Source organism: Phalacrocorax carbo, chromosome 1 (assembly GCF_963921805.1).
Source record: "Phalacrocorax carbo chromosome 1, bPhaCar2.1, whole genome shotgun sequence".
Classification (NCBI taxonomy): domain Eukaryota; kingdom Metazoa; phylum Chordata; class Aves; order Suliformes; family Phalacrocoracidae; genus Phalacrocorax; species Phalacrocorax carbo.
The window spans coordinates 84,792,537-84,811,768 of NC_087513.1; the positions used below are offsets into that span (position 1 = coordinate 84,792,537).

The window sequence follows — 19,232 nt, forward strand, 5'->3', positions numbered from 1 at the left end:
GGAAGAAAATAGAGGGAATGCATGTGAAAGAAAATGTGATCTTGGGATTTCAATTTTCATCTTTCATCATTTCAGGGATGTTATGAGAGAGTTATGACTTGGTTCGATGAGAATAAACATGTACTGGGTTCAATTGGGATGTGCATCCTCATAATGCAGGTAATACTGGTATGGTGTTTGTCAACATGGCTTTGATTTGCTGTTAGCTTTCTTGATTCTGCTGTGTGAAAAGTGGTGCTCAACCACTTTGAGTTTGATCATGATCTGGGGGTGTTGGTTGACAGCCACCTGAACATGAGCCGGCAGTGTGCTCAGGCGGCCAAGAAGGCCAACAGCATCCTGGCTTGTATCAGGAATAGTGTGGCCAGCAGGAGCAGGGAGGTGATAGTGCCCCCGTACTCAGCACTGGTGAGGCCGCACCTCAAGTACTGTGTCAGTTTTGGTCCCCTCACTACAAGAAGGACATTGAGGTGCTGGACTGTGTCCAGAGAAGGGCAACAAAGTTGGTGAAGGGCCTAGAGAACAAGTCTTATGAGGAACAGCTGAGGGAATTGGGGTAGTTTAGTCTGGAGAAGAGGAGGCTGAGGGGAGACCTTATTGCTCTCTACAACTGCCTGAAAGGGGGTTGTAGCGAGGCAGGGGTTGGTCTCTTCTCCCTAGTAACAAGCGATAGAACGAGAGGAAATGGCCTCAAGCTGCGCCAGGGGAAGTTTAGGTTGGATATTAGGAAAAACTTCTTCACTGAAAGGGTTGTCAAGCATTGGAACAGGCTGCCCAGGGAGGTGGTGGAGTCTCCATCCCTGGAGGTATTTAAAAGAAGGGTAGATGTGATGCTTGAGGATATGGTTTAGTGGTGGACTTGGCAGTGATAGGTTAGCAGTTGGACTCGATGATCTTAAGGGTCTTTTCTGACCTTAACGATTCTATGATTCTATGATTTTAAAATGTTAGATTTGTTTTATGAGTTCATTTAAGGTCATCTACTCAGAAAGGAAGCAGGTCAGCAGACCGTCCCGCAAATAAGACATGATACAGTGAGGTTTTGCTTACTTGTGTTTTGAGTTCAGAGCACCACTTTGGAGTTCCCATGTTTAGCCATTTGTTACGCTGTCCCTTAGGGAACTGTTTTTTTTTTAATTTCGTAAGCAAGTCCTAGAAATTGCCAAAATGAGTCAAATCATGGCCACTGAACTGAGTAGGTTAACGTGTTTTAAAAAAGAAATGCAGAAGTATCATCATAATCTGTTACGGTTTTGGGGTTCCTGTATCACTGCTGTACTTTTGGGGCAGAATACCTGAATCTGATGTTTTCAGTCACAGTTATCTGGCTAAACAAGCACAAGTTGTTGCATGAAAAGGAACAGTGACTCATATGTATTGATTCTGAAAAATTGTTGCATGTATGACAAAGAGCCCTGAGAGCTTTTTGTCCCCATCTGTGCTATGACAGGCACATCTCTAGGCATTGCTGTGTGCCTGAACAACATACATCCAAATTTACTGATCAGTGTTGAAGCTGGAGAAATATGGCTAGTGTAGAATGATTTTTAAAACTACAGCTGGAACATGAACACAGGTCAGCAGTATAGTTTTGGCAGCCTCCCTATACTGAAGCTCTTATTGTTTGTTTTCCTTCAGATTCTTGGCATGGCCTTCTCCATGACACTCTTCCAGCAGATTCACAGGACTGGCAAAAAATATGATGCCTAAAGCCTCTGAAACATTATCACATCAACTCTTCTCTGTCTCATCATAAAAATCAACAAAAGGAATGACTGCAAAGAGTATCAAGCCTAGCCCTGCTGAGGGAATCTGTCCCATTGACCGATCTACATTGTTGTTACTTGTCCAGTTATTATCACAACTTGTTGACTCATTTTTTAATCTGTTTCACATTTGCCATTTATTTGCCAAAGAGGGGGGCAACCCCCCAAACAAATGGATTTTCTACACGAAATCATAGATCTGCTCTAAGAATGTTTCTTAACTTAAGAAAATGTTTTGCTCTACTAATACATGCTATATGTGCAAAAATTATGTGTGTTCAACTTCCAGGGATAATTCTTCAAAGTCTTCCATTAAGTTTTCAACCCTCATGTCCAATTTACTGGAAGACTCCGAAAAGCCACTCTTGAGAGTCCTAGGAATCGGAGCTGCTTTGCTTTGCAGCTTCTTGTACCTTATGGTGTATACTTTTTTATTATGTTAATGATGATGATTATTATTATGATGGGTATAGCTTAAAATTTAGTTGCCTGACTTATAACTTCTTACTGTTTATGGTTTTACACATTTATTGTACATTAATTTGGGAACCACTGTGCAATCTTCAGAGGACATGTTTTTCAAAGTTGACAGTTGGTGAGGGCAAATAAAGACATAACTTTTCTCAAGTCCACAGGGAGGCATCATCTACCTTTATCAGGGCCTTGATACTGTAACCAAGGTGGTTCCTTTCAAATCAGAGGCTCTTTACTCAGATGGAATGCAATGCCTTCCCATTGGACCAGATGGTGGTGACTTTCCTACTCCTATGAGGCAAAGTTCCAATGCCTTTACTCAGCCAAAGCAGTGTCTGGCTGCTTTGACGTCATGCTACTTTGAAAGCTAAAAGTACTGACTAAGCAAGTTACTGCTCCCTGGCACGAAGGAGAGAGATTTCAGTCTGACCTACTGGCCAGTTGGCAGCAGATTGTGTTGTCTGCTTCAAAAAGTTTGCCCAAAGCATGGCATGCTTCTGCCTATGAGGGAAGGGGATGGCAATTTGATGGCAACATTGTCATGCCATGCCCTTCCTTGAAGGGGTTTCCTCAGGCAGATGACAGCTGTCTTCCTGAGCTGGAAAAGGTGGTTTGATTAAAGGTGACCAGATGATGCAGGAAAGGGGCGATTTCCAAAACAGCACTCAGAGAGAGTATGTGTTGTCACACACTCAGTATAGGCTTGGTTCTTGCTGATAGATTGCCAAGTCCATCCAGTGGGGTAGTTCAGATTTCACTGCAAAGTGTATTTTTACCAACATTCCTGTTAGAAAACTTGAGCGTACGCTTCTCTAGTTTGAATGCTGCTTCGTTGCAAGCAGCCCCCATTTACCCTTTGTTCCAGGTTTTTGCTGTTTTGTGAAGGAAGAAGAAAAGGCTCAGGCATTGGAGGATGTTCTGATTTGACTCCAGTCAGGGCTCAACACAGCTCTGAAAGAAACACTGCATTTTGTATTAGCAGCAGTCAGAAGTGACCTTCAAAGGTTACCTCATCCAATGTCACTCACAAATGGGTGCTGTCATCTACATATGAAGGGGTTTAATGTGACATTATTGGGCTGAGTTTCAGAAACTGCTGAGGATGGAGATTTTGTGCCTTTCAGAGCCATGCCATGTCAAACTACTGCTCTGGTAAACAAGTTTCTCTTAATGTCCACTCTGAATATTTATACTTTAAACTCTTAAAAGATATAATTTTAATTGTATCATTCAGCCTATCTTTTCTTTGTGGGCTGAAATAGCTGTGGAGCTACTTCATATCTGGGAATTTTTAGTCCCCTGTTTATCTTCCTAGTAGGTCCTGCATGCATCTGTACAGCTGGCATATGGCAGCAATAGTTTTTAGTCCCATGTTAATCTTCCTAGTAGGTCCTGCATGCATCTGTACATCTGGCAGCAGTAGTGGTTTGTGTGGCCTATGTGTCACTTTTTTGAGTTCCTTGTGAAATCAGTGTGACAGGAAGGAGTGTGAACGTGTGGGAGATGGACATGAATTTGGGTGTTGCAGTGAAGAAGGAGGTTACCATTCTTAGAGCATGGCCCTTGCCCATATAAGCAAAATGCTCAAAGTTTCACAGGGCTCTTGTTTCCCACTGAAGCAGACAATGCCATATGGGTTCAGCTATTTCACTTGGATTGCCTTGAAGAAGCAGAGGGAAAGCACAGAAACTGAATCCAGTTTTACTTACATTTCTAACAAAAATTGGGACCAGGAGCATCTAAGGCCACTGGAGATGGATGTTCCATGTTGAAGAAGGGGCTCTGATGCCCAGTGTACTTGCTGCTACATGTAAGACTGTATCCAAGGTTGCTAAGCTGCATTCCCATTTTTGCAAGAAAAGACAGGATGATTTTCATCTGATGGCTCCACTACATTCTCCCTTTGGGCTGAGGCACTTAGCTTTCTCTAGCTTTCTCTGGCATTGAAAAAGAGTGAGGTGCAGGGCTGAGCAGGAGCATCATCTCTGTCTTTCTGGGTCGCACAGTGGTACCTGCCACATCTTAAATTTTAATCTGCAGTCAGTTTTTTTTACAAAAAAAATGGTAAAATATATTAGTGAAAGTAATAAGGAAATAAAAAATGTTTATGAGTAACTCGAAGATCAAATGTGTAGTTGCAAACTCAGCTACTTTGCCTTCCATTGTATTTTTCTAGACAAACTTATTTTCTAGAATGCTTCATTCCATTTCACGATCTAGCAGCATAGATCCTGAAATCTTTTTTTTTTAATGACTACTTTTGGCATTTTAAGCACAGTATTAAGTGGCATAGTTATACAAACTTCGTGTATTCATCTCTATGAAGCCACCTACAGGAAGGGGGTCAAAAGCAGGGCTGATTTGCGTCTTTAGCTGACTTTCTGATGTAGGAGGTGACGACAGGCATCCTGAAAGGAGCAGAAAAATAATGGCATTTTCCAGGCAACAAAAAACAACCCTGGAAAGTGTAAGGCTGCATCAGTCAGTTTGTCAGAAAAGGCACTAACTCTCCTGTAGACTGGTCAAAAGGAGCTTTGGCTCATGTATGGATGCACTTTTTTTGCTTATGCTGGTGCGTGGCTGTGTGTTTTCCCCAAATGTCACTCTGATTATTTAACTATAAGTTTTTAGCATGTTTTTAAATAAAAACTGATACTAAGTAAAAGTATCTTTAATATACACAAATACTGATTAGAATAAATGCATACCTCTCTAATTCATGAAAGCACAGTTAAGTGTATGAAAGTGCTGTTTCTTTGAGTGTTCCTTCAGTCTGTAGCATACCTGCTGTCTCACTGTGCTTCATGCTTGGAAGCTGCAGCAGAACTTAAGCAGAGACCTAATAGAACTGCTTGAAGAACCTCTACTTGAAAGCTGTTGAAGTGATAGCAGTGAATTCTGTTCCCTCCTGGTGGTACCAAGGCTGTTAGTTATAAGAAGCCCAGGTGGAAGGCACTCAAAAGAAGTGCCCATAGCTAAGTAGCATGTGAGATGATAAAAACAGATGACAGAGGATGCCTTGTAATTGTCACGCACAGTGTTCCCGGACTATGGTAATGTTAGGCCAACTTTCCTATCCTGTGTCCACCCCCCATTTGTATGCATGAAATGCAAACTTAGACACAGAAAGGGTGCAAGCAAAGGGCAGCCAAACTGATCCTCATGGCCTTTCTTGGGCAATGTATTGGTTCAGGCGTAGAAATGGCACAGAGGAAAAGGGTGTTTTCGCAGCAGATGGTTCTTGGGAGCAGCATGGAATAGGGCACACATAATTCTGATGTAACTGCTTTCTGTAGAGTTGAGCAGCTTCATCCTGTAGCTGGCATGGGGAAACCTGGAGATGTTTGCCTAGGGGCTAGCCATCTGTTGTGCAGTAGATATTAGACACTAAGAAACAACATACCCATTCCCACCAGGTGATGTTTGCATCAGTGTTTCTTCTATGCAATACCTACTTTCACCTTTATATAAAAGATTTTTACTAGGATGATATAAAAATAAAGGATTTTTTAAAAGGTGCCTCTTTGAGCTCATTTCTCTCCTAACTCCAGCTACCACCAAAACGAAAAGGGGACAAAAAAGTTCCAACAGGTGACTCACAGAGATCTATTCCAACTCCACTGCAGTTGAAGTTCAGAGCTCCTGAAGCTGTTGCATGCCTGAAGAGACCCGCCCCCACCATCCTCTCTCATCTTCCTTCAAAACAAGACTCTAATAAAACAGAAATAGGTGTGAAAGATCCCCAGAGAACATCAAATTGGTTTTGAGAGCCTGGTAACATAGGAAAGAGTTTGCAAGTGTCCCAGAGAATATAGAATAGTCGAAGAGAGGACAGTGTAGTAGAGAGCTTGAAAGGCATCCAGATGATCCTGCGACATCTCAGAGAAACCGTGAAAACTGATTAAACACTGAGACAGAGAAAGATTGCAGAATAGCCCTCCAAATGCCAGGAAAGTAAAAGATGGTCTGAAAGATCCCCAGATGAAATAGTGGAGCCAAGCAGAAGCCAACAAAGCAACAGAGAGTCTGAAAGAGATTCAGAGAACATAAAGTAGCCTCAAGGAAGGGAAGAAAGCCTGTAAGTGCCCAAGGAAACAAAATGTAGCAGAGTGAAAAAGGCCAGGAAAGAACTAGACAGGGCAAAGTACCCCCCAGAGAATACCAAAGAGGCTCAGCGATAACAAGGAAGTATCATCAGAGATATTAAAGGAATACCTAGTAATACCAAGGGTGGCCTCAGTGAAGACCAAAAAAAAAAAAAAATAAGCAGAAAGCTTGAAAGTGCCCCAAAGAATAGCATCAAAGAAGGGAAAATGAGCCAAAATCTGTAAAAGAGAACACAGAGTAGCATCAAAGAGGCAAAGAAACCAGTAGAAAGCCTGAAAGAACCATGGTGAACACACCAAAGACCTTGACAGTAACAAAGTAGGAGATTCTGAAAGAGCACTAGGAGAGACTGCCTGCAGCTGCTAAGAAAGGAGAGAGGCTACAAGAGCAACAGAGAATAGCCTTGGAGAAGGGAAGAAACAAGCAGGAGGGTTGAAAAAGTCCCAGGTGAAATAAGAGTAGCTGAGATGCTGCAAATGTTGAAGAGAGACTGAAACAGCCCCAGAAAACCCAGTTTAACTTCAGAAAAGTGTGAGGGGGGAAACCAGCAGAAAGACTGAAAGTGCTCCAAAGTCACCTTAGTGAGAGGAAGGAACAGACTGAAAACTTGAAAGGCAGCCATAGCAGCTTTGGAGAGGCTAGGGAAGAAGTGGAGAGGTTGAGCGAGTCCAGAGAACAGAGAAGCCTTGCAGAGCCTGAGAGACTAGAACAGAGCCTGAAAGAACCTCAGAGAAGACAGAGTAGTCTCAGAGAAGGTAAGAAGATAGCATAAAGCCTGCAAATATGACGAATAACAAAGACAAGCCTCAGAAAGGTGGAAAAAAGTAGACAAGAAAGAAACCCAGAGAGCATACAGTAGCTGTGGGGAGGTGAAAAAACATAACAGGAAGACTGAAAGAATGCTGAGAGGGCAGAGAGTAACCTCACAGAGACCAAGAAAGAAGCAGAGAAGTTAAAAGACCCCAAGGAGAACACACAGTAAAACTGGAGGGCCACAAAAGTAGGAGACAGACTAGAGCAACCCAACTGCATGCAGAATACGCTTAGGGAAGTGAAGACAAAGCAGATAGCCTCAAACAGCCTCTGAAAGCATGCAGAGTATGTCTCTGAGTGAGAGAAACCAATGCAGAGGCGTTTGAGGCAGGTTGAGAGGAGAGCAGAAGGAGCCTGTGGCAGGGCATGACCGTATCTCTTGACCTGTGGTCTTTCAGAAAACAAGAAGGGCTAAATGGTATTAGCCCCAGTATCAGTCCCCAAGAAACACAAATAGTAAACTTGCTGCCAGTTAGTATGAAGAGCTGATCACAACCCTTTAAGCCCTGTAGTCCAGCCAGTTATTCACCCACCTTATCTTCCACTTATCCAAACCATACCTCAACCATCTGGCTACAAGGTTACTACAGGAAATTGTGGGTTAAACCTTAAGTTCAGGTGAACACTCACTGCTCTCCACTCATTCAAGTGAATACTTGTCTCACTGTAGAAAGCTATCAGACTGGTTGGGCATACTTTGCCCTTGGTAAACCTATGCTATCTTTTCCGAATCAGTTTCTTGTCCTTCATACAACTGGAAGTAGTTTTTGTGAGGATTTGCTCTGTGATCTTCCCAGGGCCAGAGATCAGGCTGAGAAACCTGTAGTTCTCTGGGGCCTCTTTCTTTTTCAGAGAGATGGCCAGGGTGGGGGGGGGTGTGTGTGTGCCATATGCCTCTTCAGCTCATCAGGCGCCTCCCCTGCTCACTATGACTGCTCAAAGATGCGAGCAGCTTTGCAGTGACTTTGGTCAGCTCCCTCAGCACCTTTGGAAGCATTTCAGGTAGACCCATGGACTTGTGTATGTCCAGCTTGCCTTTTGGTTGCCAATGAAGTCTTGCTCTGCTGTGGGTGATACTCCGCATCGTTGCCAGATTTTGCCACTAAGCTCAGAGATCCAAGGCCTAAAAGCAGACCTTACACAATTAAATGCCAAGGCAAGGAAGGCACTGTGTATGTCCTTTGTCATCAGCTCCCCTGCTCTATTTGGCAGACTGTCCACTTTTTCTTAGGCTCCCATCTACTGCCAACATATTCATAGAAGGTCTTCGTGGTGCCTTCCACGTTCCTCACTAGTTTCAACTCCAGATGCGATTTGGGCTTTCCAGATGCCACCCCACCATACTGGGGCAATGGCTGCATTCCTCCAGAGCAGACCAGCCCCACTTCGGCCTTCTGTGCACTGCCTCTGCATGGTCAAATTCAGTCAGGAGTTCTCTGTTCATCCATGCTGGCCTTCTGCCAGGCCTGGTAGCCCTCCCACACATCAGATGAACCCTTCCTGTTCTTTGAGGAAGTTGTATTTGAAGTCTGCCTAACTCTCCTGGACCCCTTTGCCCTCCAGGGCGAGTCCCATGGGATACTGCCTACCGGACTCCCTCAACAAGCCAAAGCCTGCTTTCCTCAAGTAATCTTGCTACACGTCTCACCTCTGGGTGGACCTTGGACCTACATTGCAGCATTGTCAGCAGTACTGCCTCTGTGTCAGACAGCAGTGAGGGCTAGCTGCTCCACCATGGAAGGCTAGTCAGGAGCGGAACGCAATAAACAGGGCTGGTGAACGTTACCAGACATAATTCAGAAATTTGTGGAGAAACTGAAGACAGCATATAGAAAGTTAACTTTTACCATATTGAAAACTGTTCTTAAGGACTCCACAGCATTCCATACTAAAACAATTCAGGGAAGATGGGGTGAGAAACAACATAGAAATATTTCCAAGAAACATCCTGATTCAGGATTAGCTAAGACTGAGGAAAATTCTAGAACAGCAAAGAGAATTTGTCACATGCATGGGGAAAAAAACTCACTGAAGTAGCATTTCCAGACTTAGTGATAACATGAATGTATAAAGGCCCCAGAGAATATATCTTAAAACTGGGGATGGCTCAGGCACCTTGTTGCAACAAATGACTCCATCTTCTTCCTTATCATTTACTATGATGCAGTTTAGACTTCCTGGTTTCTGTAAGAAAGTTTTGGGGTCTGCAAAGGAATAATAGAAGAGCTGGTCACTGAGGTTGTCTAGGTCTTATCATCAGCTAATGCTGTCTTTACCTATACCTGTGAATACTTCGGAGTAGAGCCTTACAGAGCCAGCTAAAAATGGGCTATCACTCTCTGTTTTCATTCTCGCTCACAGCAAAAAATTATGAATTCTAGCTCTTCATTAGGAAGAACAAACAGTGGAGTAAGAAGCAAGACATACAACACTTACCAGCGAAAGACCCACTGCTATATTGCAGTACCCATGCACAGAGATGCCAACTAGGAGCCAGGGCTTAACAGTAACTTTTAGAATTCACAATTTAAATTATTTAGCCTGGTATTGTTTGAAAATTTGTGTCAAATCTGCGGTTTGAATTGAACAGTCTTGTCTAGGTCTCCCAAACAAATCTTTGTGAGCAGTGGTCATGCGAGCTGTTGGATTTAATCCCATTAGCCAAAAGAAGAAACTGAGTATTTATTATTTCCAACTAACTCTGTGAGTGTCCCAACTAAGTGAGTGTCAACTGACAGGTGAAACCTGCACCATGAGGCCTATTCATTTTATATCCTCTGCTTTAAAATGGCTATTTTTTCTTTTCTTTTTAGCAAAATTGGGAAGAATATTGGACTTGGATCAAAGTATTTGTGGGCTGAAGGAGTAGCAAGAGTAAGGAGTAACTACCTATGTACTTCAGAGGACTGTCAATCACTTGCTGTAATCATCAAGCCCCAGAAGAACCACACAAGGAATGGACTACTTACCTTGAAGGGTAAATTTATCACATTGAAATCTGGTAGGATTGGAATATCAGATTCCTATATACTACCATGGAAATTCAGCCTCCGAGGCCTTGACAAAACCTATTTCAGAATAGAATTATGTTTTCAAAATTGCACTCATGTATTGCTGATTTCTTTCAGCGGTTTCTGATCATATACCTTCATATGCACTCGGTTCCCTATGCTGATGAGGGCAGAGACAAAGACCCTGACAAGGCTTCAGCAGCCACAGGTTTGTTCTTCATGAAAAGCCAGAAGCAAATCCATTTCCATAGCTCCCTCGTGGAGTGAAAAGCAGTAAACTCGTGCACGGTGATGTCAGAGACATTGACACTAACTGCAAAGAAAAAAAGGGCCCAAGAAGAAAGGTGGACTACATTAATCTACTTCTTAGCACAGGCTTAAATTACAGTGGTAAACAAAATTCACCCTTTTATGTGGGGTCAAGAACTGGCCTCTATGAAGCCTAGGTACAAACTCACTTGATTTTCTTCAAGGACTAAACCCAGGAGATTTTTAAAAACGCCAGGGTGCAAAACACATTGTCCAGAACTAGGTTCCTTCTGACTGCTATGTTTAATGTAAAATGAGTTAGAAACTGGATGACAGTCTCTACCACTGGGTTATACAAATGCCAGAACTACAAACAGAAACAGGTGGTAGGCAGAAGACAGCTTGCAGCTCTTAAGTCAGGAAATGCCAAGTGCAATATAAAAATAAAAACCCCATCCTTTAAATAAAACAGGCTGTATTTCACAGTTTATTTATGGTGAAGTGTGTTTATTTCAGTCTGGAGAGCCATCATGCTGTTGGGATGCAAGGGATCATTTTCTTCTACGTTTAGGCCATTAGCAACAGGCCTGTTTTGGTTTTCCCCATTAATGCAGCCTTTAATTGCCTTTGAAAGTGCATCGCCCTGAGGGAACTTGACAGTAACGTTCAAAATCATGTTTTCCTTTTTTATGGTCAGATATCAGAGGAAAAGTTACAGAAACAAGAGTCATAAACATAGTGCAAGAAATTGACAGAGTGGCTATAAAATGGAACTTCTATTAACTGGCAGCTAGGAAACTGGAGGTCTTCCAGCTTGACCAAGTCTAGAGTCATCTCACTTGCCAGAGTAAAGGAAATACGTTTGACTTCTTGCTCATGTCACCTGCAAGCAGTGTAAGTCTGATCGTGCTATACTGCACAAAAATATGTAAGACTTTTCTAAAACTGAAGCTTTAATCACGGAACTAATCTGCCTATCATCTATTCCAACCCTTTGCTCTGCCCCTAGCAGATCAGTCACAGCAGGTTGCCCAGGCCCTTGTCCAATTGGATTTTGAAATTCTCCACAGATGGAGACTATGCAATGTCTGCGGGCAACCTATTCTACTGTTCGACCATGCACACAATAACAACTAGTTTTTCTAACATTTGGGTGGATTTTCCTGTATTTCAATTTGTGTCCATTGTGCCTCTTGTCTGGGAAGCCCAGAACTGCACAAAGCACTCCAGGTGTGGTCTGAGTGCTAAGGGAAGGATCACCTTCCTCAAACCTGCCAAAACCAGTCCTCCTGACTGCAAGTTGCCTTCAGTGACACTGGCCAGGTCCCCCACTTCTCAGGGATGCATCCCATCAGGTTTGATAGCCTAAGAAACATGGAATATCTCAAGTTGGAAGGGACCCATAACGATCTTCAAGTCCAACTCCCTGCTCCTCGCAGGACTACCTAAAACTAAACCATACGACTGTGAGCATCGTCTAGATGCTCCTTGGACTCTGACAGGCTTGGTGTTGTGACCACTGCCAAAGCCTGCTTTCCTCAAGTTCAGGGCTGTAATCTTGCTATGCATCTCACTCACCCCTGGGTGGGCCTTGGACCTACATTGCAGCATTGTCAGCAGTACTGCCTCTGAGTCAGACAGCAGTGAGGGCCAGCTGCTCCACCATGGAAGGCTAGTCAGGAGCGGAATGCAATAAACAGGGCTGGTGCAAGCAGTGGCCCCACCAAGAAGGAGCCAGCATGCAGAACGGCACGTCCAGGTCATGGTGAGGTCCAAAGACAGCGGGTCACATGCAGCCCAGTGATTCCCCCAGCAAGTCCATACTGATGAGACAGATCCAAGGTCAGCCAAGAACCTGAACCAGTGAGTCTGGGTCAAGGTCCAGATGGTGCGGGTTCAAGATCAGCCATAGACGAATAGCTGTGATGGAGCGCAGGCAGGAACCAGCAGCAAGGCTTCTGCTTAAAAACAGTTCCCAGGGGAAAGGAGGGACAGGCCCTTGCTCCTAGCTTTCTTCCCAACAGCTCTTATCAGCAAAGGAGCTGGACTTGGACTCAGCCACCTGAACTCTAACTTAGCCAACTAAACTCCTAGAACACGGATGCACTCCAGGTCCTGACATGCTGACCCCATCTCCTTCTCCTGACTGGACTCTCTGGATGGACCGTGACCCAATTCATCACCTTCCCTTGCCTGGGAAGGTCAGTGGAGCCTGTTATCAGCACACCTGCTCTGCCCCTGTGTGGCATCCTGTGTCTCCTCAGCACTCCCTATTCCTCAAAGAGGGGGTCAGTGGTCATAAAAGCCAAAGCTCTGTCCGCGCCATCAGGTGTTAACCCATAGGTTGGCTGATCTCCTGCCCAAGCCTTTCATCTCCACTGGCAGGACCAAGGAGAACAGCACCTGGGTCCCAGTGCCCTGTAGCCACTCTCGGTTTGTCAAGGTCTCCTTTGACAGTGTTACTGGTGCACATATGGATGAGCAAGCCAGGGGTAGCAGGCCAAAGTCCAGACATGCCTTAGTGCTCTCTGCAACAGCCCCAGTCCAGCCTCCCTGCAAGCAACAGATCACGTGAGGTAGCAAGTAAGGTCAGTAGATGGGTGCCTCTGTACCCTGTAGAAGGAGGTCACCAACCAGTGTCACACACCACTTCCTCTCGGCACTGGTTCAGGTGTGGTTCAGATCCCGCTGGCTATGATGCATCTGTTCATCTTGTATGTGAGCATACATCAGCTCAGTAATAAAGCATTAATTAACAGGTGTATTTATGTAAATCAAGAGTTTACAAAGCAAGAGGACTTAAGATCTACATTGGTGAGTTGCCCTGGCCCTCAGGAGACAACATCCATTCTTCCCAATTGCAGCTCAGCACTTTCTACCTCTTGTGGATTTAAAGGAAACCAAATTTGCTATCAAACATACAGTGACCTATTTCTTTCCCTTTAATACTTAACGTACAGTCTTTGTGCATGCACACGCCTATCATGCTCTTCCAATCCCTTTCCCTCATGGCTAAGCAAACCCATTTCTGAAATATTAAAAACCACATCATTCCCAGAGGAACATTCAAATCAGTTCTTCATGTTGATTTTTTTCCTATCACATTTTACAGCCACACTCTTCATATTTCTCTGAAATTGGAAAGGATTAGCATTGAATTTTTATTTTAAAAGAAAAACACTGTTTTGGAAAGTTTTACTGCAAGGATGTGGAGCCAGCTGTGCAGTAGATGGACTTCTGCTCTCAGTCTGTGCCATGATACAGTTCTAATTTCACTCAATATTATATAGTCTGCTGAACCATAAGCCAGTCTTAAAAACATACTGCCATTAAAAATCTTGATCTACTCTCCTAAGGGAAAGGTATCCTGGATCAACCCCAACATTAATTATATACTGTCTTACCAATTCCCCCACAGTTATGCTGAGGGGGTAGACTGTGTATTTTTGTCCACAACTTGGCAATCTGTGATGAAGCATTACATAGATTCCATCCAAGAACCAGCTGAAGTGCACTGATAGCTATAAGCTCTGTTAGTCACATCTCTTCTGCTCAGGGCTTTTCACTTTAAATGAATAGTTGTTATAAAGAGAACTATATTGTCTTCCCTAATGCAATTCTCATAAATAGTGTTGACTACTATTCAGTGCAGGATTTTGTGCATCAAAGAAAAACTTTCAGAAACTCACCACCTTATGAGCATGCATGATAGAAACGTGTTTTTTACAAAGAGACAGAAAAAGTTCATATTGTGAAATTGGACATCAGTCATATTTACCACCATAGCAGCTAAAGGCCAAGAAGGACAGAGATCTATTGCAATAACTAGTGTATGCACACAACAAAAGACAGTTCCTGTCCAGAAATCAATTGCTCCATAGAGCAGAAAGATATAGAGCAATAAGACAGTTTCCTCCGATTCATTAACATAAACTGGAACATTTTGGTCCTTTCATTACAGTGATCAGTTAAGTACAGTAAAATTGCTGTCACACACTTATGGAAGAGATGCAAAGAAAGGACAAATGCAATGTCACTGGTGTGGGGATATTCCAGAAGCATGTTGGCCCCATGAGAAGCCAGTTATGCTTACAGCAGACAGCAATACTTTGCTACCTCCATAATCCTTACAACAGTGCTTAGAAGAGGTGCTGTAGCTACGTCTCTCATTTCTGACAATTCTCTATCATCTATGTACCACTTCTGTAAGTCTGCCCTCACCACAAAGTGCCAAAAGAGATTAAAATATTACTACAGGTCCCCTCACTCTCCATCCAATACTCTGCCCCCCTGGGAATACATAAGGTTGTTGAACATTCAGCAGGATAAGCCGCATTAAAATTGAGTTTAACAATTTTAAAGGACAGATTTAAAGCAGTAGTATTTTTATGTTCCCTCTGCTTCCGCTTTCCAGCCCCAGTATACACGCACACACATGTACTATTTCACTTATGTAACCATTTTTGTCCCATTTATCTTCTTCCCCAGGTTTTCCATCTCTTGACCTTGTCTTATCCCATTGCTTTGGGTCATATATCTTATTCTAAAAAAAAAAAAAAAAGTAAAAAAAAAAAATCAGTCTGGAGCTGCTATTTAAGTCACACTCATATACATCCAGTAAGTAGTTGAGAGTGCTTTGTCAGGGATACAGTATTCTCAACAGTTGTGTTAACAGAAAATTTATGATGAAAGTATTTGTGTCAGCCAGCCCTTTTATAGAAAAAAAGCCTTTTAGAAGTAACCCCACTAGTTAGTACATAGATAATAGCACAGTGTATCCAACAGCCGATCATACTTTGAAAGACTAACTTGCACCAACTGTTCTCAGTTGGCATTACTTTCTTGGACAACCTTCACCAGCTCAAAGATATTGATGGGAAAAACAATTACATGTACTAGCTACCTGGCCACCACCAGGTCTGTAACCTAAACACATCAGTTGATACAATAAACTGCATTAGTGTATTACAAAGGTCATCTGGGGTGCTAGTCAAGCTCAGCTGCAAGCTTCACTCCAGATGTGTTGTAAAAATAAAAGATATTAAATAGGACATGAGGCACAGAAAGGTAAGTAGGTTGAAGCACAAGCGCATTTTATAACTACTACTCCAATTCCTATGTCTTAAGCCCTATACAAGGCTATTGCAGCTAACTCGGTCTTTCTCTATGTGTGTTTTAGGTAATTAGGTGATCCTTCTCTTAAATTAAAAAACCCTACTGCGAATACATCAGTAGTCATGTACTCACAGATGAATACAGCTGTTGCCCTTCAACTCTCTTCTGCCTGCTTTAGCCTGATGGCCTTCTGACAAAGTTTGAGGTGGCAGATTTTCATTACCACTGACACTGTTTCATGCACAATCCACCACTAATTGAAGCTACTGCCAAAGACACGTCTGTCATTCATGTTATATTTTTTCCTGACATTCCTCTTCCATTTTCCTTTGTGTCTTGTCAACAGTAGATAGCTACACTGGAGCCATATATTATTTATGCAGTAGTGCCATAGGCCAGAAAATAAAACTGAATGGCACTGTAACTAAGCCAAACCATTTTTCCCACTCCAAATTAGTTCTTAACAAAGATGCAGACCTTTTGTCTGGTTCACTTCATGACAACATGAATGCAAGCAGAGCATGGGAACAGAAAGAGGGAAGTGAGCAGGCTAAGGCCTTGTGTTGCCTTATATTGTTTATGAATCCAGGACGCAAGTCAGATACTCACCACCTGTTATGTATTACATTGCTTCATTAGTCAAAAGGAAGAAAACCATATCAGTGGGGAACCTGAGTAAAGAGAAGAAACATTTAAGGTTGTGCCTTTCAGTGTAAATATTATTTCATTCCCTTTAAGTAATATTTGGCATTTATTGGCTAGCAGACTGAAACAAGAAATTTATCTAACTGTTCTTCATTTCAGATAGGAAACATGATGTAATTTCCACTGTCTGTCTTCCTGATAGGCACATTCTCAGCACAAGGACCAAACAGCTTCCCCAAATACTGATACGTTTATCCTTTCTTATTCTTCTTTCATCCCTCTCTAACTGCAAAAGATGCTTTTCTAAAAAGGAAAATGCTGAAACAAAAAATCCTCAAAGTCATTCTAAGGCCATAGGCAGGCAAAATATAAATACAGAAATTAATGACATTTCTAGTTAACAAAGTCAATAGCTGAGAAGAACATAGCTTAAGACTATTGTTTCTAGCAGTGGAGTCACAATCTCTTTTGCAGAAGACTCTAAAAGTAGTAGCTGTAAATTAATCTTTAAGCCAGGAGCAGTTGGTTTGCCATCCTGAACAAGACAGCAGTATCAAACTCATAACAGCTTAAAGCACACAAGGAAAAGAAATTCATTTTCTAGTATTCTGTGGAGCTGATTGACATATGAATGGGCAGTTTATTTTCTTTATCCTTTTCCCATGCTGTACACCCTCTTTTCATTACACTGCCGTTTTCTTGCTTATTCCACAACACCCCAAATATTTTCCTAGTTCTGTACATTCAAGTGGGTCCTTTACAATTAAAAGATCCACTCAAAAGAACTTGCAAGCTCCCAGTATTTGTGTTCACCTTGTCTGTGTCTTGTCCAGGCATCAGGATGAAAACTCATTGCAAACAATCCTACCATGTGCATTCTTTACCATAGGAATGAAATGTGACCTCTCCAACTAAATCTGCAAGTTAGGACAAATGTAGGACCAGAATTGCAGGACATGTTATGTGGCACAATTGGCTGTAAGGGTACATGGAAGGAGAGTGTCTGCTCCTTCAAGGGTATTTGGTCAAGGACCTTTTCCAGTGCAACAGGGACAAGAAGAAAAGGAGGAAGCCATGAACAAGAACATATGGGGACACAAACCTGACTGACATGATAAGGGAGGTAGGGATGAGAACCAAACCTGGTCAGTCATATCAATTGATAAGGGCACATGAAAGCGTGCTAAAGTTTATTCCAGCAAGGTTATCTACCTGGGGAACCTGTCATTTGGGAAACTATGGCAAAAAGGGGGAAACCAGGAACAAAATACATGGAGACAATGGCAAGAAACAAACCTCACCCTGCACACTGATTGATGGGCCATCAAGAAACCACAAGTGCCACTTTCAGGAAGATCAGCTTGGACTTTGCAACTTGTAATATTGCATACCAGGGGCCCCAGACTAAGAGGGGTATGGGAATCAACAGAGCTATAGAGACCCCTGGGGTGGGGGATGTGCAGGGGAAGAGGGAGCAGTGAGTAACAGAGCGGGGTAGACAGCCAAGGGATGTAAGTGGGGCAGGTTGGCTGTAAAACAGGGCTGGGCAGTTCACTTGTCTGGCTGATCCCTGTTAACCTGATCACTGCAGTCCAGCCTAGCTGCTTTCACCTTCTTACTAGATCTTTTCTTAAGCACCCCTCTACATATGCTTAGTCTCTGTCCCATGTGAACATGTGCTGCAAGGACTTGGTGCCAGTTACTGGTGAGACCTCTGTGTGTGTGAAGGGAATTTGGTGCCTGCTCCTTGGGTCAGACCAGGGGGTAGGCGCTCCTGGCCTGTGATGCCAGAGACTGGAGCAAGCAGGGGCTCCGTGTCAGCTGAAGCCAGTGGGGGTCTTTAACCCCCAGGCACTAGGGCAGGAATGGTGTCTGTTCCCAAAACCAGCTGTCGGGTAGACAGCGTGAGTCAGGCAAGCCAGGAGCTCAGCGCCGCTGGAGTGGGACCATGGGGGAGAGTCTGCGTCTTCCCCAATTCTGGGGTGCCTGGGCTGTGCACGTATATTCACCAGAAAACTTTAAGATGGACTAGCCAGCAACTGGGGGGCCTATGATCCAGTCCAGCCTTCCCCGGTCCATTTGCATATGTTTTTTGCAAAAAAACCCACATTTGAACTCTAGTGTGGCTTGCTGACATAGGCTTTTCTACTCTGTAAATGACAGAAGTCAAGTCAGTGAATTAATCAGCAATGTGAGTGGATTCTGTCCCTGTTAAACAAAAACAAACCCCCCAAAAAAAGCCCACGCAGCCAAGCAACCACATTCTTATTTTGGTGGCTCAGAGATTATGCCTCTAAAGTCCCTCACTAACTCTGCAGGGCTGGGTCAGCTGAGAAAAGCAACAGAAGCACAGGAGAAGCAAACACATTACAAAGTATTCCACCCATAAGTCCCAATTTTTCAGTGACTTGTGAAGAGTAGATGGCTATACTGGAGCAGACCTACGCTGTTCTTGGAGTCTGATGTTTTGCACAGGGCCTAAAAATAATCATAGTTACAACACTGATGGACATACAGGTTAAAGGAATTTTAAGACTGACATGCTCACCAGATGTACAGACTGATGAGTCTTCTTCCTGAAAGTAATCTCCACCTATGTAGACTGCACAAACTCACTTTAGCCTTCCTGCTATGATTTTGTGTGCTTATAATAGTTTAAAAAGGCTCAGAGCTGTCCTCAAATCACCGGCTGAACTGGCATCCTATGTACTCCTGGAATTTAAGTCACCCACTCCAGCTGGTATATTACATATCTCACATCTAGCTTGGATGTGAAGATACTGGGACATCTATTAAAAAATAAAACTGTTGTTTCTGCAGATCTTAACCTAAAAAAAAGAAGTTTGTACAAACTGCCCCCATAAATGAACTGAAGACAGACCCTCTCCCAAACTGCTTTGGATGAAATGCGATCTTTTCAGCAATAATTGAGTACACACCCATTCTAAAAAGCAAGCTGGCAGAGGCAGTCACTATGATATAGAAATAAGATCAGCTCTTACTGAAGTGTTGTGCCCACGTGAAAACATTCTGCCACAAGAACAATTTAGTA

General features: G+C 43.1%; 1 protein-coding gene and 1 long non-coding RNA gene across 6 annotated transcripts in view; one reads left to right on the forward strand and one right to left on the reverse strand.

The window, feature by feature from the left end:
* Nucleotides 1-5,759, forward strand: part of TSPAN9 (tetraspanin 9) — a 198,584-nt gene extending 192,825 nt beyond the window's left edge. For all 5 annotated transcript variants that reach the window (XM_064463421.1, XM_064463399.1, XM_064463415.1 and 2 more), the window contains 2 exons: nucleotides 76-159; nucleotides 1,639-5,759. In XM_064463421.1, the coding sequence (XP_064319491.1) occupies nucleotides 76-159; nucleotides 1,639-1,710 (156 nt within the window). In that variant the 3' untranslated portion in view covers nucleotides 1,711-5,759. The remainder of the gene's footprint in view (nucleotides 1-75; nucleotides 160-1,638) is intronic.
* Nucleotides 1,889-18,805, reverse strand: LOC135315401 (uncharacterized). The gene is made up of 3 exons (XR_010374871.1): nucleotides 16,145-18,805; nucleotides 10,307-10,484; nucleotides 1,889-10,228 (listed from the first exon to the last, which is right to left on the reverse strand). It is a non-coding gene; the product is annotated as an uncharacterized LOC135315401 (long non-coding RNA).
* Between the last annotated feature and the right edge of the window lie 427 nt (nucleotides 18,806-19,232).